The following is a 26,254-nucleotide window of genomic DNA, read 5'->3' on the forward strand; positions in this document are numbered from 1 at the left end:
AAAACATTTTGACAGGAATATCCCAGGCTGTTTTAGCTCTCCATAAAAAAGATTTGCATATATTATACTATTAAGAGAACAAATATTTCTAAAGAATAAAGAGCACTGACCTTATTATTTAGGGGAAAAGGTCTGTAGTCTCAAATGCAGCCTTTAATATTTTATGCACACATGGTTTCATTTAAAGACCAACTACTGAAGAATTAGGGATGTTCCTTGAGGAGTATAAAGTATATTTCTGTGTGAAATAGCAAATAACAGGACTAAAAACAATTCCTGTCTTCTTCCAGGACTACTTAAAATCTAAATTATAACCAATACAAAAAAAACTTTCTGATAAAAGTTTCCTTAAAATTGACTACTAGAGGAGGTAACAATTTAACCATTTCTCCACACTGGAACATCTGTCTCAGACTAGAAGTATTACTAGAACAAAATACAGTGGCAATGTATTTCTTGTGCACATTACTTTCATGAATCGAACAGTCACTGCCAAATTTGTTTCTGGTCTTGAAATGATGAAGCACATATAGCCCTACCTGAAAAGCATATGGAGAAGCACTTTAAAAAAAAAAACAATTACATTTATCTCTCTTGTAGACCTGTGAATCCCCAAACCCAAATATTTTCAAAAATCTTTTAATGGGTAGTTTTCTCACTGACAGAGTTTTGTTCCAGAAAAGCTGTCCTTCACAATACCATGCATTTCCTTTGTTATGACATAATGCTGCAATCAAAAAGAGCATCTCTTACGGTATTATGAATCATAAGATGTCACTGTTCACAGCTACCAAGATCTACATGTACATCAGACAAACTTTCCCTCATTGATAATAGTCATAAATTGTGCTTTATGCTTGAGGCAAACTGCAAACTGTAAATAAAATTGTATCTTGCCTTGAATGTCATTAATGAGAACTAAAAAAATGTAATTCTGCTATTTCTTCCTCAATTTCAGACTGATGTAGAAAGCGACTGGTTCCACGCAACTCTTTATAACCTTGATAAGGGGCCTGCGGGCAGTTAGCGCACATGCTATCATTTCTGTCAAAAATTCTCCTAATTCAAATGAACCTATGAACATCCCAGTCAATTAGTGGGATGGGCAGCTTTGATTACAGCCAACACTGACCAAACACACTCGTTCATAGAAACAGGCACACATACGCACAGGCAATATTCTAGACATCCAAACCGCATGTGACTTCACACACGTATACACACAGCAGAATTATGTATATATATTCAGATACAACTACTAATATATTCTAAATACTCTGGAACAGAAACACTATAAACATACTTGTAATAGCTGTGTATGCAATATGAACAAATAATTCACATACTTATGCATTATACAGGCCGTTTTTGAAATTATTAATATTTAGAAAGGTACATTTCATTAACATTCTAAAGATACTACTCAACTGGCAGGTATATTAAGGCTTATCGTTTTTTTCTCTTCCACAGACTCAGAGATACAGTCTCTGCTTACAATAGTATTCCACCTAAGACGTAAATTACGTGAATTAACAAAGCCAGTACAGTTGTGAACTTGTTTTCCCCATGAACTATTTTGAGCTGTAAAAGAGGTTATCCTAGCTCTATTTCTAGAACATATGGAAATTGTGTCAAAGAGACTTATGCATTTATCATAATGATCACTGTTCTCTGCCTGAAAATGTATTCTCTTTTGCAAATTAAGCAAGCATAGTTTACTTTGTAAGGACTATCAGAAAACACTATGCTTATTCCAACTCCTGTGGATTCAATTAAGCAACCTGCCAAGCTAAATCATATATCAGGAATGGAGATATTTTTGTTGCATTTTCATCAAATTAAAAATCTTAAAATTTCATGTTTAAATAGGGAAGGGATAGTTGTGAGGCAAAATACCTCTTAACTATTGTGCATGGAGGAAGATTCTGTCTTCCGCCCTCTCTAAATGTAACATTCCACTAGCCTCATTTATTCTCTTTTTTATTTTCTTTTCCCCCTTTCTTCCACTTTAATCTGCTTGGAGAAGCTTTTCAGCATTTAAGACTCCCCCTCTTTTTACTGCAAGGATACTCAGTCTCCCTATTTGGCAGCTGCTATTCCAAATAACTTCTTCAAGTTCTGCTGCCTCATTAATTCAGTCACAGAAGAATTCTTTTCCATATTTGATATAGATATCTATTATACTCACTGCTATTATGTTTTAGCATCTTCCAGTAGTGCCTTATTTCATATGCATAACATCTGTTCTATTACACAACCTCAATCATAAAATTTTCATTCTCTCTGCTCGGGAAAAAGAAGGGACAAGTTCAGGAAGACAGATCTTTTAACGTGCATCTTTCAGTGGGCTGACTTCAGTCACAACCTAAAAAAGCACGTTTCCTCACCATGACGAGACAGCTAGTAGAAACAAGTGAAATAGGTGATTTTTTCCTATCACTTTAAGTAGCTCTAGCTTGGAACAGTACAATCCTCCCTCCACTCTTACATGCTGGCAGCACTGAGATGAATAAAAGAAAGTTCTTAACCCTTTCACTAATCCCTAGGATCTCAAGTATTTAATCACCAGGCTGAGCAAGAAAGAGCTGAGAACTTAGAAAAGCCCTCCTTAGCAGGCAAGGAGAAAAACATATTTCCATGACTACCAATCACGCTAAAAATAGTTAAGTTTCTAAAAATGCAGTTACTTCTAATTTCCTGGAGTTCCATTTTTATTTGTTCATTGAATTCATTTTGCACAATGAAGACAGAAATACTGGCTTCTTTTTCTCTGTCTTCAACATCAGTAAAATGTCAATGGGTTTGGTATTCTTACATTAAAGGAGAAAGATTATGGTTTAGGGTTTTTCACAGTTCTTAAAGTTTTGCTGCAATTCTCTGAACATCATGAAAATCTTATTCAACGTAATTAGTTTTGAAAACTGTCTTTCTTTTTTTTTGTGGATTTCAAAGCCTAAATGTTGGATCTACCCTAATAGATCATGCTTCTCTTAACAATTCAAGATAGAGGAGTCTTTGGGTTTCAGAGGCGGGAAACAAATTTCAGTTTTGGTGATGGTGGAGTGATAGTTTTGATTCTAGTGCAGACAGAGGCAACCACAGGATCTGCTTATAGTGTGCGGGATATTAATTGAAGAGGAATAAATCTTCACAACTTTACATGCTGTTAAGTCATGTCTAGGTCAGACGATTATATAAACCACTTCCATTACTAGATTTTACACTATTCTTGACTCTCTTTGCATATGCATATATGAAATGAAACATTGGGTTAAATAATTATAAAGACTAAGCAATAGGTCAGATTGATTGACTGTCTGTGCAAATCCAAAGGAATAAATGAAGAACCTGTTACATAGACCATGCTAACAAATCGAGGCCAAACTTGCAGCTAGTACCAATCTTTTATTTCACTGAGGAACAAAATTGACACAAATTGCTAAAGTACTTTGCAGGAGTGGACACAGCTAAAGTGAATTTTGTAATAATGCTCATTTCATTGAAGGTAAATGTATTTATTGTACTCCTCAAAATCAAAGAGTTTTTGATTGTACCAATGATTTCCATGTGTCCCCTTTTAAAGGCAGAGATAACACTGGAAGACCTTGATGCACTTTTGACCTCAGAAGCAAAAGGGCACTAAATTTATATGTATTTTTATTAATAAAATGTAACTCAATGCTTACAATAGTGTTGCACCTATCTTTAAGTATCTAAATATAGGTGCCTTGAATTAAACAAGTTTTTGGCATCAACAAATCCTACTGAAGTCAATGTAAGCTGAAGGTAAACTGTACCTCTAAAAATAAGAAGAGCTCTATTTTAGATGCCTAAATTTTTCTATGATACTAGATTAAAATTGCATGGATAACAAAATGTTCCAACAGTTTAAATATATGTATCAATTAATAAATTTGAAGGAACCATTGCTAATATTTTGTTTACTACTGAATCAGTTTTAGATTTAGCTTTAAAACATATAGTCTTAAATGTTTTGGACTTAATATTGGACTATTAAAATAGTTTTAAACATAAGGCTTCTTTCATGTAACATTTCTGAAATTCTCCCAGCAAACAAATTCAGTGTTGAAAGGCAGTAATACTATACCTTGATTTCTTCTATTTCGTCTGGCACTATCTTGTATGCAGATATAGTCCCACCCAACCTGAAAGAAGAAAATACTGTCAAAATGAACACAAAGCACAGCATAGTAATGGTATCAGGACTAGTTCCAAAACACAAAAAATGTCTCCTACCATTTTAGAGGTAAAAAAACAACAAAAACTGAAACAACAGCAAAAAAACCCAACCTCCTTTCCTTTCTTTATCCAAACAAAAATCATCTTTATGTGATTAAAATAAGCGTTAGAAACAAGGTATCCTCGACTAGTCTCAAAGGTAAGAATTAAGTCAACTAAGTAGAACTACCATCACCAGGACTTTATTCTTGAAATTATCTACCATGAACCTTCACATTCTACGTTTTTTTTGTTTTCTAAGTTGTATGGAAGAATTAAGTATTTTAAGTCTGATATGCTTTCTGTTCAGTATTTCACTCAACTGCTACACATTTTTAGATACATCCCAATGCAATTCTAGAAATTCAGATTTTACAATTACACATGCATGTACAGACCTCACAAATCAAATAGACTATGGCTTCAATTCTTTAAAAGGCTCTGGGGTACGTGATCGGTAATAAAAAGTGGAAAGTGGGTGATCTGCAATGGTTGGCACTCCTGTAGAAAAATAACTTCTTTGTTCTACATTGAACTTACTGAACAGCTCTGATGAAAAGTATTTTTCAGTCTGCATCCTGCAAAAGCGTATGGTAAAGAATAGTTCATACTGGATGCAGAAATAGCATGTCTTATAGCAGGCAGTAAGTACGGTAAATATTTGGTGGTAAATATTATATATTCCCCAGAGACATGCAAATATAGTTTCTTTTGTTTCATGAGGCAGGATCCTTGACAGTGACAATTCAGACCTAAAGACATAACTGCATTAATGACCTCCCTGCTGGCTCTGCAGAGCAACACTGATCATTGTCTAGGTCCTACAGAAATGGAAATCATATAGAAAACTATTCATTGTAAAATAGGAGATAGTTATCAAATGTACATTTGTATTATCTCCCTATTATTTGACTTTTTCTTTCAATTGTCAGTATTTCTAAACAGCTGTATTTCCGTAGATTCAATCTTGAAATTATTACACATATTGCTTACTCAACCTAAAAAAGGGAGAAAAGACTAACATAAAAAATACATTAACATGTTCCCCACAAGTCCCGCCTACAGATGCCTCCACAAGTAAGTCACTTTTAAAAAAGACCTGTTTGAAGGATTTACACAGAAGATAAAGTCTCTGTATAGGAAAAGTCCATTTCAAGTAGTATCAGCTATGATTCCTGAGGTACAGGCAGGGTCCAGATGTTACATGAAAATTTACCGTGAACAATTAGATGACAGAATGCAAAAAAGGGTCTCTCGCATTGCCTTTGCAACTTCCACTGCTGCTAATAATCAATGCAGTTGAAAGTAGAAGATTGTGACTTTTTTTTTGCCAGTGTCAGTACCAATGGGAGCTGCTATTCCACACCACATGTCTGATCTTTGTTCAAATGGAGTTGTCAGGGATAGCTTTAAGAAATTGTTTCTACCATCATGACAAAGTCTTGCTTCAACACACTACGACAAGGAATGCCTCAGTGCATGTTACAATTGCGCGTGACCAGTCCTATTGCTAGTAGGATCAGATCCATATGAAAATATTTGTTTCAGATGTAGAACAACTTCATTCTGCCACTCCTCCTCCTCACCATTCCTGTCTGTGCTTTGGAGTATCCGAAAAGGAACCTTCTATCCTGCAGCAGGAGGGAAGGAGGACAGAGCCTCTGCTGCTGTAACTCCCATTGCAGGGAACCCCACCCAAAGGGAATCTTCCTCGGCCACCTCTGGCTCATCTATGAAACACTTTATTGGAATACATCAGACAAAATAAGGAAAAATAAATCAAAATAATTGACTTAGTAAACTCAGCTAGCGTGCTTAAACCATTAATTAGCATCATTTTCTACAAATACATGTTTTGCGTCAAGAAGTTTTAACATAGTCAAAAACTGCCAAGCAGTCCAAATGGTAGTGCATTTTAAAGTAGCTGTGCATTCCTGAATCAGACATTTTTCTTGACAAAATAGCATATGCAATGTCTTTGAAAATGTCAATTGCCACATTTTCCTATTTTTGAAAGTAAAAGAGATCTTAAAAGTTACCTTATCACTTAAATAAACAATCTCTCACTTATAGCTCCACATCACCTTTATACATTTGCAATCCTACATTGACATCTTTAGATTGAAAAGCCAGACTACCTAAGCAAACGATAACAAATGTGAAATTGAAAAATAACAAAAAACCACATAAATACACAATTGTATAAATGCCTCAGAACTGAAGAAAAGTTTTTAAACAAGTCTACACTTTCTTCATTTCAGAACATTAGATCTCATCTTATCTTATGACTACTGGAAGAGCAAGCCACCATAGCAGATTGCCACTTAAATATGATACTATATAGGACATAATAAACACATTTGACTCTGTGTGTAAAGTTGGGCTGTAAGTTTCACAGAGGTTTAAAGGCATCATGTATAAGAGAATACGATAACACAGCAAGAACTCTTCTAATGGTCATAATTATGGAATATATGAGGAATGGAATTTTTATTTTTACTATATAATAATGTATCTACAAGAATAAAAGACTCAAGCTGCCTGTTTGGTAACCTGTGAGTAGTGTAATAATAACATAAACATAAAACTAAAAATTGTCTGTTTTTTCTGGCAAAATGCCTCTATTAATTTCACTTTCACACACAAAATATTTATGCCATATAATTCACTCGCCAAACTAACTTTATTAGTGGCAGAACTAGTTGTGATCATGCTATATATTCTTCACCCAAATCATAAAACTCTGTCTACTCCAACCTCAGGGCAAAAACCTCTCAAAAGAAAGTGTTCAGTTTGGTGTTATGCTATCATTACTACAAATCTCCCACAATCAGAAAGGCTCACAGTGTAAGGGCCTCCACAATGTCACATACATACATACAAAAGTTACCGAGGACAACTAAAATATTATGATGAAAGGTAAGAAAAGAATACATCTGAAGAACAGTAAAATCAAGCCAAAATTGAAACTGAACACATTAATCAGTATGCCCAATATAAGGAAAACTTCGTATTTCAAATATTTTCTCCAAATTACATTCGAGTGTCACTATCAATTGCAACCTACCTGGAAGGTTACTTGCTATTTTGCAAACCCTAGATTTGAACACTTACACTTGAAACAATAGAGGATACACAATTATACACAGGAGCTTTAGTTATAAAATGTACCTACAGAATGATACACAACAGCGTGTGACAGAGCACTTGTGCTTGGCACACATTTTTTTCATTTTCTTGGGAGCAATCTCTCTTTGCAGGTTGGTTTTGTTCACAGGCTATTTGAAAGCTTTATATTAACTTTTTGAGCCTTTCATCACAGTGTTTCAAAGAAGTCATTACACCGCAATCAGAGAAGCAAAGGATCACATAGTATGAGTACACAGAAACTATTGCAGGTTTTGTACAATTGAATATAATACAGCAAAGAGCATGTTGTAAGGGCAGAATTCAGTTCAACTGGGACCCAATTCTTGAGCAGGCTTTCTCTCCATCTTTCACACATTTTGGTTTCATTATAGATTTTATTAAATTTTTTTCCAATTGAAAAGCCTAACATCCAGCATCCTAGTACATAAATGGCATCTTCTCTTGCAACAAATACACAACAAAAGAAGAGCAAAGCTAAATATACAGCCAGCTACTTCCATTAAACTAAAAAAAAGGTCACAAACTTCATCAATAGAAACTTAACACTCAAAGTCTTTCTCCCCGAACTGCAATATTCTTACACTATAGCAAGCTACACAATTTAAAAGTGAAATTAGTTTAATTTAAATACTAGTTAGCTTTATTTTTTTACAGACATACATATATAAAACAGATCATTTCTGAAAGATGTCATGAACCATATTCGAATTTCTGTAGACATCAGTCTCATCAGGGGAAGATCTGTATCATACTCTGCAATGAATACAGACACTCCAAATTTTCTAACCCCTTTCCAAAAGAGAAATGAAATTACTCCTAGATGTAGAAAGTAGAGCTGATGCAATAAAAGAGCAGAAACACAGACTGTATTGGGCTAAACTGGTGAAGTTCTTTGAGGAGAGAATCAGGAAAGGTAGGATGGATATTCCATAAAGATAATTAGGAAATAATAAATCTTGTTTAACTAGTTGCAGAAGAGTTTGTGAAAGAATATAAACTCTGTGTCTTCTTGCAGGGAAAATGTGTTAGAAAAAAGTGCACCTCAGGGTGACAAATAATGCACAGACTTGGTCCAGAGGAAAAGGACTTAGGAGAACACTGAAAGGAAGGTTCCTATAGCAACCTAAGAAATTAGCAAAATATAAGAAATAATCTGAAGTGAGGCCAATATAGTTGTACTGGAACAGATGGAAGCTTTACTATTTTGCAACTTAAAAGCAGAATATCACTGAAGAGGGAAAACTTGTATTTCTTCCAAGTTAAGGAAAGTTAAAAACCAAGAGGAACCGTACTCAAAGGGAGGCAGAAAATAATAAGCCATTGCCTGAGCACATACTGTCCACTAAATGGAAGAGAAATTGAGAGAAAAAAAAGTAAATTGTAATTGTCAGACTATACTATTTTAAAAAGATGTTAACAAGCAGAAACTACCCTTTATTCTATGCTATCCGTTTATAATTTGTTTGCTTCCTGTTTCAATACTCGAGCTAAAACAGAAAGTAAATTTCTGATTTTTAAAACATATTCTGAGTATAGGGTTAACATTTTCACCAGATTATCTTTCATATATTTGGAAGTTGGACTTTGGACTGGGTTTCCCCTGCCCTTACCAGCTCTCGTTTCTTTTCAGAAATACAATTACTATATGTATGTATGGACAGATGGATACACTATATTATTATGGTATAATTATATCATGTGCCTATGCAAGACACTTGTTTGGTGTGCTTAGACTGAACCAATATTGTTCTGCTTTTATAATTTTCATTCTGACCAAAGACACGAACACAGTATCTCTTTACATACAGTTCTGCCTTAAAAAGCTGAGCTATTGATTCACCTCCTAAACTTAATAAATGAGTCATGCTGAACACAATGAAGTCAATTTTCTAAAAATAGCTGTGCACTCAGCTTGGCTGCTGTCATTTGCCCAAGTTCTCCAATGTCAGTTTAATTAACATTAATCTTTCTTCAGATAGATCACTGTCTAAATGATACCAAGTTTTCATTAAATATCTCACTGAATCTCTGCTTTCTCTTTGAAAGAAAGCAAATCCCCCCAAAACCTTTGGCCATCTCCAAAATATACGTTATCTATCAAAAGGATATTCTGCTTTTTGACTGATTCATAAACTAAGCAGAATATTCAAGAAAGAACGTGCTTGTAAGCAGACCAAAGGACTAGGAGTCAGACTGTCTAGTTCTAAGAGCGTGTTGGCTACTAAATGAGTACCTTACCTTGCTACTCCTATTGGAGCAACTTACCCAGGCAGCATTTTTAACCTATCCACCTGGGAGAGCTTAACATTGACCTGAGAGATATTTGCAAATTATCAGGTCTTGGATCCTCACATACAGCTAGAACGTCACACAGTATTTCAGGCAAAGATACAGCAGAATTTAATTTCAAAGTAACTTTGTTCTCTGCTAGCCATACTACTACATTAGAGTAGACACAAAGCTTCTTTAATTGATACCAATACCAGTTTCTACTGACCTTTTAGAAATTGTTAAAACACCCTGCAATGAGGTAGTAAGAGGGCATGCTATTTTGGGCTCACTTGCTACACAACAGAACGTCAGCAGCTAGAGAAAGCTCGGTGAGGACTAACATCACTGGCTGTATGCCAGCAACAAATTGTGCCAAACTTGCAAACTGCTTTGTGTACTATGAAGGCAGTGTTACTTATTTTAAGGTGTATGTGAGGAATTACACAATGAAGAATCAGACCACACACACACACACATTTTTTTTTCGAAAATGGTTCCAATATTTAGAGACTTGAAAATCTTTTTTCCCTAATCTTAGGCTAACCTCAACACACTGTACTCAAAAACTATACAGAAATAAAATGACTGCAGACATACATTTCTCAGTTCTTCTCTCTTTTGAGCAATAGCTCTCTGGGATCAAGATGCCACAATTACAGGATTCTTTCCCTGCCAAGTCCTGAACATTTCTTGCACACACACAAACACACACACACAAAAAAAAGGAGGAGCTGGGAGAAAAATAATATTAACCCAGTGTTGTATAATTTTTATTCCCTGCCTCACCACTCTTTTTAAACATAATAAAAGTATAAAAACATATTTTCCACTGCCATCTGCATCTCCTAAACTGAAAAAACAACCATAAACAACATGGTACCAGGACCAGGAGCCACTCTCCCCTCTTAGTAGAATGATTTTTTTGAAAAAACTGGAACCGTGATGACAAAGGGAAAATGTGGGCCCACTGCTGAACGGGGCAGGTGCCCTGGTAACGAAGGATACAGAGAAGGAAGAGTTGCTGAATGCTTTCTTTGCTTCAGTCTACTGCTAGGGCCAGCCCTCAGGAATTCCAGACCCTGGGGACAAGAGAGGAAGTCTGGAGAAAGGAAGACTCTCCCTTGGTTGAGGAGGATCGGGTTAGAGATCATTTGTGCAAACTTGACATCCACACAGCCATGGGCCCCAATGGGATGCACCCACGAGTGCTGAGGGAGCTGGCGGATGTTATCGCTAGGCCACTCTCCATCATCTTTCAAAGATCATGGAGAACAGGAGAGATGCCTGAGGACTGGAAGAAAGCCAATGTCATCCCAGTCTTCAAAAAGGGCAACAAGAAGGAGGAGCCAGGGAACTACAGGCCTGTCAGCCTCACCTCCATCCCTGCAAAGGTGATGGAACAGCTCATCCTGGAGGCCATCTCTAAGCATGTGGAGGACAAGAAGGTGATCAGGAGTCAGTATGGATTCACAAAGGGGAAATCATGCTTAACCAACCTGATAGCCTTCTACAGTGGGACAACTGGCTGGATAGATGAGGGCAGAGCAGTGGCTGTTGTCCACCTTGACTTCAGCAAGGCTTTTGACACTGTCTCCCATCACATCCTCATAGGCAAGCTCAGGAAGCGCGGGCTGGATGAGTGGACGGTGAGGTGGATTGAGAACCGGCCGGATGGCAGGGGTTGTGGTCAGTGGCGCAAAGTCTAGTTGGAGGCCTGTAGCTAGCGGTGTCCCCCAGGGGTCAATACTGGGTCCAGTATCGTTTAACTTATTCATCAGTGACCTGGATGAAGGGACAGAGCGCACCCTCAGCAAGTTTGCTGATGATAGAAAACTGGGGAGAGTGGCTGACACACCAGAAGACTGTGCTGCCATTCAGAGGGACCTGGACAGGCTGGAGAGTTGGGCAGAGAGGAACCTCCTGAAGTTCAGCAAAGGCAAGTGCAGGGTCCTGCACCTAGGGAGGAAGAACCCCCTGCCCCCGACAGGCTGGGGGTTGACCTGCTGGAAAGCAGCTCTGCCGAGAAGGACCTGAGCATGAGCCAGCAATGTGCCCTTGTGGCCAAGAAGGCCAGTGGTATCCTCGGGTGCATGAGGAATAGTGTTGCAGCAGGTTGAGGGAGGTGATCCTGCCCCTCTACTCAGCCCTGGTGAGGCCTCACCTGGAGTTGTGTGTCCAGTTCTGGGCTCCCTAGTACAAGAGAGATGTGGTGCTACTGGAGCGAGTGCAGCGGAGGGCTACTAAGATGATTAGGGGACTGGCATCTCTCCTATGAAGAAAGGCTGAGAGATTTGGGACTGTGCAGCCTGGAGAAGAGAAGACTGAGGGGGGATCTGATCCATGTGTATAAGTATCTGAAGGGACGGTATCAAGAGGATGAGGTCAGACTCTTCTCCGTGGTGCCCAGCGACAGGACAAGAGGCAGCGGGCACAAACTGGAACACAGGCAGTTCCATCTGAACCTGAGGAAAAACTTCTTTCCTGTGAGGGTGACGGAGCACTGGCACAGGTTGCCCAGAGAGCTTGTGGAGTCTCCTTCGCTGGAGATATTCAAAACCCGCCTGGACACGATCCTGTGCAATGTGCTCTAGATGACCCTGCTAGAGGAGGGGATTTGGACTAGATGATCTCCACAGTTCTCTTCCAACCTCAACCATTTATGATTTTATGAAAGTGTACCAACATAGTAGAAATCTCTATATAGTTACCAAAACCTACCTCAGTTCAGAGCTGAGTATCGTTTTCTAGAGAGTATTTTTGATATAACTCAGTGCGTGGGGCACACCTATATATGACAGTGCTTAAAGAATATTCCAGCTTTGGGTATTGTTGCCTAAAAGATGGATCAATAGACTGCCTCCTCTTGAAAATGTTTATCATTTTACTTACTGTCTAATGAAGATACAGGAGGGGAAGGGAGAAATTTAAGCTTGCTGGGCATTGACTCCCCAAAAAAGAAGATGGATCGAGAGGACTCTTAAAATCCCTGAATGTTTCAGTGGTCCAGTGCTATTACTTTTTACTCTCAGGATGAAGAGATGTACCTTGTAGGGAAAAGAAGGAAGAAAGTTGAACTATGAGAAGCAAAATCTCTAAGTCTTGATTTTCACTAAACAAATTCATTAATAATTATTTAAAATTCTTACTATTAATACCTCTATACTTCAAAGTAGGGGTGTGAGAAACCGAGACTGCAACCACTTAAAGATCTTTGTATAGAATAAAACAAAGTACAAAAAACAATGTGGATATTTATAGCTTCAAAAATTTATTTTAAGGCTTGAGCATTTAACTGTCAGCCAATTAAGCATCCAGAACACAACATAAAGAATTCACACATGAAGGAACATCTGAAAATGTGTGTTCTAGAATAAAAGCGTAAATTAATTAACCAGTAAAATATGTAAGATAACTTTTCCATGGTTTCTAATAGTGTACTTCAACCAAATTACAACACAAGAGAGGCACAGTATCTAAACTTGACTGAAAATAGAATACCATGAAGACTAATGCTGCACTCAGAATTTTCATTTTAGGAACAAAATTTAATTTCTAAGCATTTTAAAACAGCATTTTAAATTGTTTCCAAATGCCAGCAAAATGTGAAAACTGTCTTGCCATGTAGAAGAACAACAAAACACTTCTATGCTGGATGCATGTGCATTTACAGCAGAGAGGAATGATTTTAGTATGCTACATCAGACTGGTAATCTAACTATGGAAATCATACATTAAATCAAACAGACAGAAATGTCAGCTAGATTTAAGGAAAAATGTGCTCAGTGACTTTGAACATTCCCACCGGGGCATCAGATGCTTGACCAGCCAGCTCATTAAACAACATGAGCAAGATCTGAAATTTCCTGAGAGAAAAAATATGCACAGGCAGACAAAAATCATTCTCATAAAAACAGTTAAATTCTCACCATTTAGACAAATAAAGATATTTTTAATATCCATGTCGGGACTTAGTTGACAGACGAAGGACTTGAGAACTCTGTATCAAGGGTAGTATTTATAATAAGGGCCAAGATAATAATAAATTGTGATCTTACTTTGGTCTATAGCAAATACTCTGGTAGGGCAAGTATGTATTTACATTTTTTCTAGCAAGTACATACCTAAGAGAAATTCAGTGTGTTTGCGTATTTATTGCTAGCAATTGCTTGTCACAGAACCCTGCTAAATCTCAACTGAAAGCAAATTTTTTGAGTGCCTGAGCGTGACCTTTTGCCAGTCCTGAAAGGAGCTGTACATTAAAGGATTTAGGCTGTATGATAAAGCTTTTCAATTATCTGCCTGGAAATGAAAGCTTCTTCTAGTAAATCACCCTAACAGTTGGTAGAAACCTACATAGAGGGATAAAGCTATTTTTGCTGATTCTTCTATCATTTCAATAAAGATGTAATTGCTTCTACACAGAGGTAGAAGAGATTCTACCCGAATCTTAAGGAAAAGAAGATTCCTCCTAGGAGAATAAGTTGTTCCACAACTAATAGAACTAATGAAGAAGCCTTGTTCCTTATAAATCAACACTAGCCACCTCCCCCCTACACTTTTAGATGGCAATAAAAACAAATTTTAAAAGTATGTCCTTCTTCACCCTCCAACGTAAAATCTTCGGTGTTCTATATCCATCCTTTTCTCATACCTCACTACATCATCATCATTTTCCTCTCAAATAACTTCTGCATATACTTCCCCTTCCATCTCTTAGACAGTCAAGCTAAAAAACTACACAGCACAAAGTACATGTGCAAGCTTGCACTGAGGTTGATACTTACACTAAAAGGAGAGGAAGTTTGGTTGGGAAATGCAAAAACACAAGATGGAGTAATGGAAATGCAAGGAATGCTGATGTTTGAGAATAAGCTGGAATGAACTGTGGAACACAGGTTGCAAAGAACAATCATTGTCCATTCCATGATCAGGGAGGAAGGTATCCAGAAAAATCTCTTCATTCCAAAAAATATCAGTAATGAACAAAGATGAGAGCAGGATGACTCAAACTCAGGAAAAATAAACTGTGGAGAATATGTACAAATAATTTGATCATTCTGTATTCTAGATCAGATTGCCCCTTTACAATTAAGTATATCACAGACCTTATGGAAGACTGTATCAGAACTGTTTTAAGAAACTTTTTACCATTCTGAAACTACAAGAACAATACAGGACTCCCAGAGACAAGTAGCGTACAGCAAGTGTATGGGGCTATCACACTAATTAAAGGTATAGTGACCTTGTATAAAAATCAAAAATGAAGCCCCCAAATGAAACTACAATGCCAGCACTTTCTCAGTACTTTCTCCTTTTTGCATTTTGGATTCTAAACAATTTATTGGAAATGAACATTCACCTACCTTTCCTGTAAAAGATGAGATGAACTTCATGTCTCAAAAACTACAGTATCTCTAATATATATCTCTCTAAAATATATTCTTTACAATACTTTACCTTACCAAAGGTCTAACTGCCTCATTTCTTCCCTCATACACTCCAGAGAGATACTAGAGCATGAAGATAATCTAATATTTGATGAATGGCAGTCTTGCTATGCTTGTATTTCTCAAGATAGAAATTTGCTATTGTTCCTCCCTCCCTCTTTTTTCAAACACCTCAGTATATTTGCACATATTGCACTATGTGGTCTAAATGGGAGAACTAAATTTTGTTTAAACTTAGTGACCTGACTGAACTGCTTTTTTAGTGTTTGCTATTGGTTGGGGAACGTGAGAGGAAAAAAAAATCTTTTCAGCTAATTGAACTAATCAGTTCAATTAATGACTTAGAATGGAGTCGTATTAATAAAACGACTCCATGTAAGATCCATCCCTCCTGATACCTAGGGGAACTTTCCTTAGGCAAATGGCATTACTGATAATGCTAATAGTGAGATTTTTTTTGCAGGTCTTGCGTAGTTACAGAGTTATCTCCATACCAAATAATTTACAGTTATTTTTTAAGTCATCACCGCTATCGTATAAATGCTTGTAAAACATGTCTGTGAAGTTCAAACTGGTGATTGAAAAATATTTGTCTTTAGGTATGTTATTGGTTAGGCATATTTTTAGCTCTATTTTTTGGTTTTCTGTAGTTGTCATTACCTTAATTCCAATCTGCATGTGATCATTTAATGCCAACAAAATGTTTCCAAATGGATTTAAAAACTATGGTCATGTCTCCACTATTCACATCACATCTCATCAGGAGCTGACCCTTTCAATATTCAGACGCCTAGCAGGAAGGGGATGTGTGGCTCTTAAACAACTTAAGAGGTCTTTCATTAAATGTGGATTTGTGCATTTTGTTTCATTCAGGTACTAAAAAATGTAACTACTTCTAAGTTCTGAATAGCTTGCACAAACCTAATCCAATGGCAAAAAGTCATTGTTAAACTTGTCTTTTTGCAGCTATAAGTCACCTTGGTTTCATTAGCAACTATGTTCTCATGCCATCTTTGTATAATGTCCTTTAAAAGTAAAAACAAAAACTAGATAGAGGAATCCTTTACAGTTCCATTTTACCCAAGTCCCCCTTTTCAACTTTATTACTATTCTCTGTACAAGTATGAAGAATGTATCTATTTTTAGAAAGAAAAGTAACCTCAGAGGGTTTTTTTTTTTTTTAAATAAGACTGCATGAAGTTACTGAGTACATACACGCAATACATCAGATTCCTTTAGGTGTCCGTAAGACCAGTGACCATAACATCCTGGATAACCTTAACGTGCCTCTGGCTATCCCTGCAATCTCTTCCTCAGTTTCTGCTCCAGCGTTTTTTTGTATATTCCATGCTAGTGAGCCACAGTCAATTTGCCTAAAGATAGCACAAGTGACTGGTGAAAATCTCTTCCAAAGCAGAAGTTTAGCCTGGAAGTGTCTGTCACAGAACAGTTGCTTTAGAAATGACAATTCCAGTTTTTCCAAGAAAATGCAAGAACAGAAACCATCCAGTTCCCAGTATGCCCTCACTGCTTGCAGTTTTCTAGCTAAAAATCTATTTTCATAGAGCTGGAGAACAGTCATGAAAAAACTTCACCTGCAGTCCTACTGGCAAAAACCACAAACAGCTTGGACAAGTTTCTAAGCATCTGAAAGAACTCGTGCTAACTATTACCAAAGATTCACATTGAGGAAGATTAAGCCCTGTTGACTTTGCTTCCACTTTATGCCTAGAACAGTTACGTATTATATGACTAAATCTGACCAGCATGTATTAATAGGCAGAAGACTAACACCACCAACATTAACATTGCTGATACTTTGCACAGTACCTTCAGAGCCATAATAATAAGGGTAGAAAGGAACTCAAAGATGACTAAGATAACTCCATAGCTGTAATGCTGTACACTTGCAGCAAGGTATTTAGGAAGACAGGCATGACCCCAACAGACACCAATGGCCAAAAATATACATGAGCTTGTGTGCAGAGATACCTGGGCTTTACGAACAAAATCCATTCAGACTGCTAAGAGAAACTGCAATTTTCTTACCAAATCACAACTTTTTTCCTTGACTTCTGACAGTTCAAAAAGAGGCAGCACTGCTGGTAAGAACAGCAACTGACCATCAGAGCAGGGCATCAGAGAAAAATAGCATGACTCAAAGAATGCCCAGCAATTAGAACAAAAGCCAAATGGCCCTCTGTTTTCCACAGAGCCCTGAAGAGTTCCTGAATTTACCTAGTCCTGCATGTCCTCTGGAGTTTTAGGTACTCCTTACACTTTCTGCTCCTCCTTTTTCCTGCTGTCTTTGCATGCCAAACATTTCTCCTTTTTAAAAACCTACAGAAACTCTGAGACCAAATTATATTCATACAAACTATTCACAAAGAAACAGAAAGTAAACATAACTGACGTTACAGGTCATATGAAATTTCTTAACTGTTTACACAAACTTGATAGTTTAAACACATATTGAAACACTGGCATTTAAATATGACTATGCATTAAAACATGCAGCAAAATTAGCCACTGAATATATTAATGAAAAAACTTTTGATATTTAACATTTCATTGCTTACAGTCTTTTTACGTGGAATAATAATTCAGAAAAATTGTAACCAAAATAAATAGTTTAAATAGTAAGTATAGTTGCTAAAACAGCCAATTCAACTTAAAAAAAAAAATTTGGCTCTACTGAAATAAACAACAAAAAACTCCCAGTAGACTTCTAATAAAATAAAAACAATGCAATTTATGTCAAATGCAACACAACATATCAGTATCTTAATTTGCTCTATATTTACACAAAGCTGACTACAGAAGTATTCCAATTTACAGGCAGGGAACAAAGGTACAGCAATAACAAAAATCTTATAAAATAATACTACTTGCAACTCAATGCCAGAAAACCTATGGATGACAACTTCAGAGAAAAGATGATGTGGAAGTGGCTATGAAAAAAACTGAACAGGGAAGCATGTTATCCCTTTGAATTCGGACTTTTAGGATGAGCCTCTCTGAGTTGCCAAAGAGTACTGAGAGTGCTGCATCATTCAGAGTGATAGCACTGAAATTACAGGTATTAGGGGAAACAACAGAACACTCACTGTGTCAATGCACAAAAGGATAGAAAATAGAATATTCATTGGCTAGGCTCCTGATTTAAATGAGTTCCTTTATTAATGCCATATTTCATATAGTTATTTTTAGGGAATTATGTTTAAGATATTTTTAAAAGATTCAATATCAAACATATCTGGTATATTTAGACAAATAAATGGGTTTTTAAAGCCTGTTTCTTTAATTAGAATAAAATTTCCTGATTTGGTAATTAAAGAAAAAGAACAGTCAAGGCATTTGTTTGCATTCAGATGTCTGAGGATACTATCTCTCATTCTCGTAATTATAAACTCAAGATAAAGCAAACTTTACCTTACTATTTTCCACTATGAGTATATTCTGAAAGAACATCTGCCAAAAATGTACAAACATAGAAAGCATGTGTTTGATGCATAAAAGAATGGAATGGTTCCAGTTGGCATGTTTTATTAGTAACTGTGACACATTTTAAAATCATGCAAGCACACCTTATTTTATGTGTATAGCCCATATGTGTAGAGCTTATATTTTCAAAGACACCTTACATAAACCACCACTTCGAAGAATTGGAGGCAAGTATCTTAGGATTCCTTGAAACCTTTCTTCTAGAACATTTTCTTCTTCTTGAAAATAGTGAAAGATTTGATCTTTTAGAATAAGATTTTTAAGGAAGACATTACATTCAAAGTAGTAAGGTAAAGTTTTGCTATGGTATAGGCAATGGTATAAACTCCATATAGTCTGCTTGTGTACTCGGAACAGACAGGCATCTATCTGTCTGTAATCAATGCAACTGTGCATATGTTGGTATATATACCTTAATGTTCATTCCAAATTTATTTTACGAATCCTAGTTCCAAGTTCCCTCAGTTTTTCCTGCAAAAAGCACAGATAAAAAGGAGTGATAGAAGAGGCAGAATAAGGTTTTACTCCAAGTAAGCAATTATTGTTGTGTAACCTGTCTTTTCCTCACTGCACTAGCAGTAAACATCCCCACCCTTTAGCAAGTAACAGTAATAACTACAAAAATTTAGTTAGAAGAGCCCAGAAATAATCCAAATCAGTATCAGAATGAGCTATGGTAGTGTCTGGATTTAGGAACTGAGCTATACTGCAGCTTTTACATTAAGAAAGGGAAGAAAACAGATGACATTTAGAGAACTGATAGAGGAACCACTGTAGATAATGTCAGTAGAATACATTCTAGGATCTCAACCCTGATGCACTTGCAAGAATATACCGCGCTGAAAATGCTGCAATTTGATTTGCTTAGGCAGAGATAAGCAGAAATGATACCACTGTACATCAAGATTGCCTCAATTTGTTACAAAACGGCATGCTATGCTGGCTTCTGAAAGACCTTTATAAGGTTTGTGGGACTTGCATGCATTAGGCTGTGTGTGGACAGAGTTTCCATAAAACACCATTTCTGGCAGTTAATTCAACTTAGGTTGCTGTCCAGGAAGAGCAGTCCACTCTCCCCACATCTGTGCAAACAACCCTTGGGAGGTCATTGTGTTAACTGAAGCAGGATGCAGGTTAGAAAATAATGCTTCCTCACATTCCTTAGAAAGAGCGAGCCCACTGCTGAAGACAGTGTATAAAGAAGCAACTCCTACAGTCTTTCCTCTGTGACTATATAGATTTCAGGAATCTAAAGATAAGCATCAACAAAATGACAGAAATGAAGATGAAGCAGTTAGTTAAGGAGAAGTAGTAACATTGATCACAATATAATTATTCAGGCCAACAATGGGATCAAATTTAACATTAATTCATCGCTTTAAAATGCCCCTTCAGAGCAAGAAAACTATTTTGGCTTCAGAGCAAGAAAACTATTTTGGCTTCAGAGCAAGAAAACTATTTTGGCTAAGACTTAATTACCTAAATTGTACCCTTTAACTCCACAAACCAGGTCTGTAGTAGGTGTGCTGAATGGGAGGTGATGAAAATTAACAACAATAATAACTAGCCCTGGATAATATGAAGCACAGTAGAAGGAAGTTAAAGACTTTTTGTCTGTGTATAGGGCTTCAAGCCTTTACTCAAATTCGAGTTAAAGGTGATTTTAATTGTAAACAGGTAATGTCATCTACACTGAATAGTCATTAACAGTCAGATATTATGCTGCCAGCTAAGTTTATTTAATCATCCCACAGGGTAGGCTATATATCATTGCTACATCCTACCACATGCCGGTTTTTAGGATGTTATGCTCACTCTGTTTTAAATTACTTGCTAAAAAGGACAATAAAATTATCATTTTCTGTACATTCTTAAAAGTGGTTCCTGTGAACACAGTCACCTGATATGGCATCGAGGTTTGCTTTTATTTTTGAGCTACAACTTAGCAATTCATGCAGAAAGGCAATTACTGGAGGCTGAGTATACTCCTAGAAATAACCAACCTGTGTCAGATAGTCATCCAGACACACACAGACATACATCCAATTGATGTCCAGTGTAAGATACAAACAGGATCGTGAACGGGAAGCAGGAACTTCCCGTATCTTATGTATGCATATACATAAGATGCAAATGCATATAACAGCAAGAGAGAGAAAAAGGTCACGTTAAAGAAACCTAGGCATAAACTTACCACTGAACTTCTAATTCTGTCAGAAGTACTTCTGTCAATCTGACTGGTTACATCTGCAGGAGTACGCATCCTCTGAGGCTGGCAGCTCCAAACTTAAAGAGCTTTTTCACTCTGCAAATTGACTGCTAAAAAAATCCATCTATTTATCTATGTATCCACAAAATTCTAGACTTACTATTTGTTTCTTGGTGAGTCCAAGCTCAAAATTGTTCAGACTGTAACTACACATAAAAGTTTATCCTCTTGCTCTCCAAACTCCCTCATGGATTTGAAAGTCAAACTGACCTGTTTCCTTTTCAGGTTTCATCATTTCATCAGCCCCATTAAGGTGCTGCAGGTTAAATCCTCTCCTCATTTATACTCATGAATTCTTACGGGGTATTAGAATAAAAAGAATTACTTTCCCTTCTACCATTCCAAATGAATGTACAGAAGTGAGGTCACTTTGTTCAGTGACTTTTCCAGGACAGGCTTTAGAGTTGAAGGTTTTTGTTGCATATGCACATGTAACATTCCTAGCATCACCAGAATCCAGTATTCCTTCCAACAAATTTAGTGTACTATGAGCCACTGTTACCTCTCCATACCTCCAGAGCCTCCCAATCCCCTGTTCCAGACTAACAGGAGCCTGTCCTTTTCTCAGTCCTTTGCAACCAATACGTGTGATTCTGCAGAGTCTGCAGACTACTTGTCCTAGTCTGATTATTTTCTGGCTGCCAATCATGATTTTCATAATACAAAAAAGCATCATAATTTCTGAAGAGGCTTTTTCTGTAGTATTGATAACTTCTGGGTACACCGCAGAAAACACAGTTGCAGCCAATGGTAAACTCCTGGTTCACGATCCTCATCCCTTCATTTGTCATTGTCAGCCACAGCAGAATTATGCTTATTCCTTTCTTTCAGCAGTAGCAATTTGTTAAAAATGATCTAGAAACATAAAAAGGCTATTCATACCATTTCGGACTGGAAAATAATTTTCCCCTCCACCAAAACTTGGGTTTAAGTTTGAAAAGGCAATGAGCCTTTCATACGGTAAGCTTATTCATTATCTTCAGTGTTATAAAATTAGCTGTGTATTATAAAGTTAGGAGGCCATTATAAGAGCTGACAGAAATCAGGAGAACGTTAAGTCTTACACAGACAGGACATTAAAGAAAAGCAAAACAAAGATAATAATACACCAAAATATATTGGAATAAACCTAAGTATGATTAATTTTCATTTTACATTAATTTTCAGTTTACTTTTGTTTCAGCAGAATACAGAGCAAAGTATGAGATAAAAAGAAAGATAATTTACTTTAATCAAAAAACAAAGTCAGAAATTACATTGACAAGGCCGCTGCAACACTAGAAGGATTCTTCTATTCTTTGGATTCCCTTATCAGAGTATTGGTTTTGCTTTTTGTAATGTGAAGATTTCTGAGACAGTGTAAACTTTGAGATATATGAAGCATGCATTAAGGCAACATTATGACTACAAATTCAACAGTAACTCTTCTTTGATGGTTCTATGGCACAGAGATATTGAACAACAAAAGAGAGGCACAGGTGAGTTATGTAGGGGCAGAGGGGGATGTGGGGAAGATGGAATAATAAAGAATTTGGGAGAAAAATAGAGCATTCTGGAAAAAAAAAGATTTCCAAGATGGAAAGCTGAAATAGAGAAGACAATATAGGGACAGGCAGGACAAGCTTAAGGAACCGAGTCATGGGTAGAAGAAAGAAAGGAGCAGGGAGAAAACGAAAACAGTGCTAGTGGTTGCAGCACTCCATGAGGAGCAAGAAATCTGGTTCCTACTCACAACATAGTTTTTGAGCTTTAGAAGTAATGAGGTACTAACTATATTTTATGTTCTATGTTTCTGTTTAAAGATTTGGGTTGATTTTGGTTTTACATTTTGATCAAAAACTTACAGGTAAGTGGGTATCCTTAGGCCAAGAAATCAAACAGAAGGCCTGGTACATATCTATCAAATCAAACAAAACTACACTAATTGGAAAATCTCTTCCATCTGAAATCTAAAAGATGGGTAAGATGGATCTAGAGTGGAGGTGGACCAAAGACCATTCACAAAGAAACAGAAAATTCCATAGTCTTTTTTTTTTTAATTTTTATTTAAAGTAGAATATCTTAGCTATATTTTACTAAGCTATTTCAACATACATGGTGGTGTCAGGTATATTTTCATCTAAAATTTTTCAGTCAGGACAAACAGCAGTGCTATCCCTCTGCAACAGCCGTGAAGGCTTTAGCTCATATTTCCTCCAGCCACGTCACCTGACTTAAAATGCTCATTGATGCATAATACTACCCTGGATAAATGTTAAGATATGTTGCATAGCTGCAGCACCTCGGTACCTTAAGCTGCTAAGAATGTGTACTTCTCCTAACGCAGTAGGGTTCTTCAGAGCTGACAGACATGATTAGCAGTGCAGATCTAGTGGTCTGCACAAACCAGAGACAATAATTGTAGTAAACGTCTTTAAAAAGACTTCTCATGCTTCAGATGTTTTAATATGAACAGAATATCCTCCTTCATCTTAATTATGGAAAAGTAAATATTGAGTGGAAGAAGTATCCTCTCACAATGTATTTACTTTGTAAGACTGTCTTACATAATTTTCCAAAATTCACTTCCAACAAATTCAAAACAACTTGTAATGAATAAATAAAATGTATCTGTGTCAGAAGCCTGTAGAGTTTGTAAGCGCGAGAAAGTCAAAGTTGATTACGTAAGAATGTGCAGTCCATGGTTGTCTATATGTCACATCTATTGATTGAACTCACATTTCAGCTAGCTTTTTTTCCACAGGAGCCAATTCTTTAGAGGGGAGCACAATGAATCCAATTCTGCCACATGTATCATTAAGACAGAAATTCTGCAGGTGCATTTTAAAATTCAAAATTGAGTTTACCTTGACAGCAAATAGATAAAATTAAATGTTGACTTGTAAAATGAACTATGTATGAGAATAAAAAGATTAAGAAACGGAATGACGCAGTGGGAATAACACAAAAATACTGCTGGTAATATAACATTATGAACTTTCAATCATTTATTAACCTGTAAAAGATATGGCAGAAGTATATGATCGGTTTCAAGATCATTAGAACTTATGTTAACAACTTCCCCCACATACACATACAATCTAAGCTAAGCACTAACTGATGCCTTTTGCTGACAAGCTTAACAGGATAACTAAAGATGGATTAGGTCATGAAAACCAAATTAGCCCAAAGACACTGTACACGTCAAACCTGAAGCATACAGATGGACTCTTCAGTTGTCAGTGGCTCAGAGAGAACTGCAAAGAGATCCACTAAACAGGCAAACAGTATGCAACAGATGGGCATTCTTTGCTGAGGAAAAGAGACGAAGGGAGAAATACAAGGGAAACAGCAGATGATTCCCCTCTCTGTGGTCTTGGCTCCAGTCACTCTGGCCCCAAACCCATTTCAAATTGAGAACAAGATTCTACTCCCCAGTATTTACTGTAGCCAGGGAACACCTACAAAATTTTCATACCGGAGGAGAGAGGGTAGGAAAAAAAGAAAAAGGAGAGTGGGGTGGGGGGAAGAATAACCTGCAACTTCTCACCTTCACCTAAAGCTGGACGTTTCGAACAGTGTTGCAGTTTTATTTGCCATTCTACTCCAGTCCCTGGTTCAGTTTCATCCACTGCGATCCTAAACTAAAACATGCATGAGCACAAACGCAGAATTAAATATTTCTAGCCCACTCATCTTTCTTCCATTCTGTCCCCTTTTAAAGCTAGCTGAAAAGCTCTGATATAGACACGCCTCAGGAAGCCTGCATATTTTTGGAGAGTTCTGTTGTAAAGAGCAGTTCAGTCCGACACAATTTTGCACTGAATTACCTGAAAGTAAGCAAAAGCATTAGCAGTCTCCTCATTAAAACAAATTAAAATAATAACTCTTCCTCCAAACAACTATTAATGCCTAATACTTAAATGATTCATTATAATGCAAGCTTGCTACTTATTTTTCAGAATTTATTACCTATTCTGGAAAGATTCTCAGCGTTTTTATTTACAATTAAACCATTAAATGTATTGAGCTGAAAGAAGAAAAATTCTTGGGTCTGTCCACTTGCTACTTTCAGAGGGCTCTACCAGCATGCCACATCGGATGACAGCCAGCTCTGTACCACAGTTAAAAGTGGCACTTAGCCACAACTAATAAAGCATGAAGAGAGGGAAAGCACGTTGGCTTGCACTCAACACTGTACTAAACATATTTATGCCACAACTTGTTCATCCCTATTTGGTCAAAAAGATATTAACAAGTCACTATATAAGCTCGTCCACCAAAACATGCAACTCAAAACAGTTGTACGTTATAAAAATTTAACAAAGTTCCTCAGTGAAAGGTTTTTAAGAACACTTTAACATAAAATTAAATATTATGTTTCCTTTAGTTTTTCCAGTTTAATTTCACGTTCAACATTTCATTCTTGTAGGCTATCACATGTTGCCCTGTGTAATTTCTGATTGGAACTGTATAAAATATTTGTGGCTCAGTTCACCTGCTTTCCTCTTCCTAATGGACATATGGCTTGCTTGTTTTTGCTTGTTATGTTTAGCCTTGTTTGCTGCCACTGACATATTACATTTAATATTTAAGCTATCCATTCAGTTTTTCTCCCTTAATCACCAGCAGCACTGAAAATGCACAAAAAAATCACTGTTAGACTTTCAAGGGGAGACTTTCACTCAAGTAAAATCATTAGAGCAGCTTTTCAGGTTTGTCAATATGCTTATTTACAGACAAAAATTAAGAGAAACTGATTCATAAAGTCTAGACAAATAGACGTGCTCAGACCTAAATAGTTACAGTTCAAACAGGCCTATGCATAGTATATTTCACACAGATTTTAAGGACAACAGAAAAATACATAATTTATGATCTCTAAAATCAGACTTTATAATTCAGAAGAAACAAGTTTATAATCTGCATGTAACATCCACACATTCAAATTCTAGTAAAGTGCTAAGTAAGCTTATTTTCAAATCTGAATAGCTAATGCAAACCTGAAATTAATCTTCAATGTTACAGTTTCATAAATAAACTTTAATTTGGTTCTCTGAAGCAGTCTCATTTAGCTTTCTCTTTGCAAATCATAAAGTGGCTATATTGATAACGCACAATCATCAAGAAAGGACCATCATGGAGTCCCTCTTTCCTGAAGGAAAGCGTATCACTTCTGGAAACAGTAAACTGTACACAAAGGCGGTTGGTTCTTATCACAAAAATGTCACTGGTCTGATCTATCCTGTCACTCAGCAGGCCTGTGTCTTAAAAAAAACATATTCCTTGGTGATGTTGTAATTGCCTACTCTAAGCAAGCCTCTCTCTTCCTGGATACACTCAGAGTCATAGTTCTTTTCCAAATAACTTACATTTCAAAATTTGCACTTAATGA

The 26,254-nt window shown here is 36.7% G+C and overlaps 1 protein-coding gene across 28 annotated transcripts in view; it reads right to left on the reverse strand.

Annotated features, from left to right (window-relative positions):
- Positions 1 to 26,254, reverse strand: part of GPHN (gephyrin) — a 325,345-nt gene that overhangs the window by 182,824 nt on the left and 116,267 nt on the right. For all 28 annotated transcript variants that reach the window (XM_068946267.1, XM_068946262.1, XM_068946258.1 and 25 more), the window contains one exon: positions 4,109 to 4,166. In XM_068946267.1, coding sequence (XP_068802368.1) covers positions 4,109 to 4,166 — 58 coding nt within the window. The remainder of the gene's footprint in view (positions 1 to 4,108; positions 4,167 to 26,254) is intronic.

Source organism: Struthio camelus, chromosome 5 (genome assembly GCF_040807025.1).
Source record: "Struthio camelus isolate bStrCam1 chromosome 5, bStrCam1.hap1, whole genome shotgun sequence".
Taxonomy (NCBI): Eukaryota; Metazoa; Chordata; class Aves; order Struthioniformes; family Struthionidae; genus Struthio; species Struthio camelus.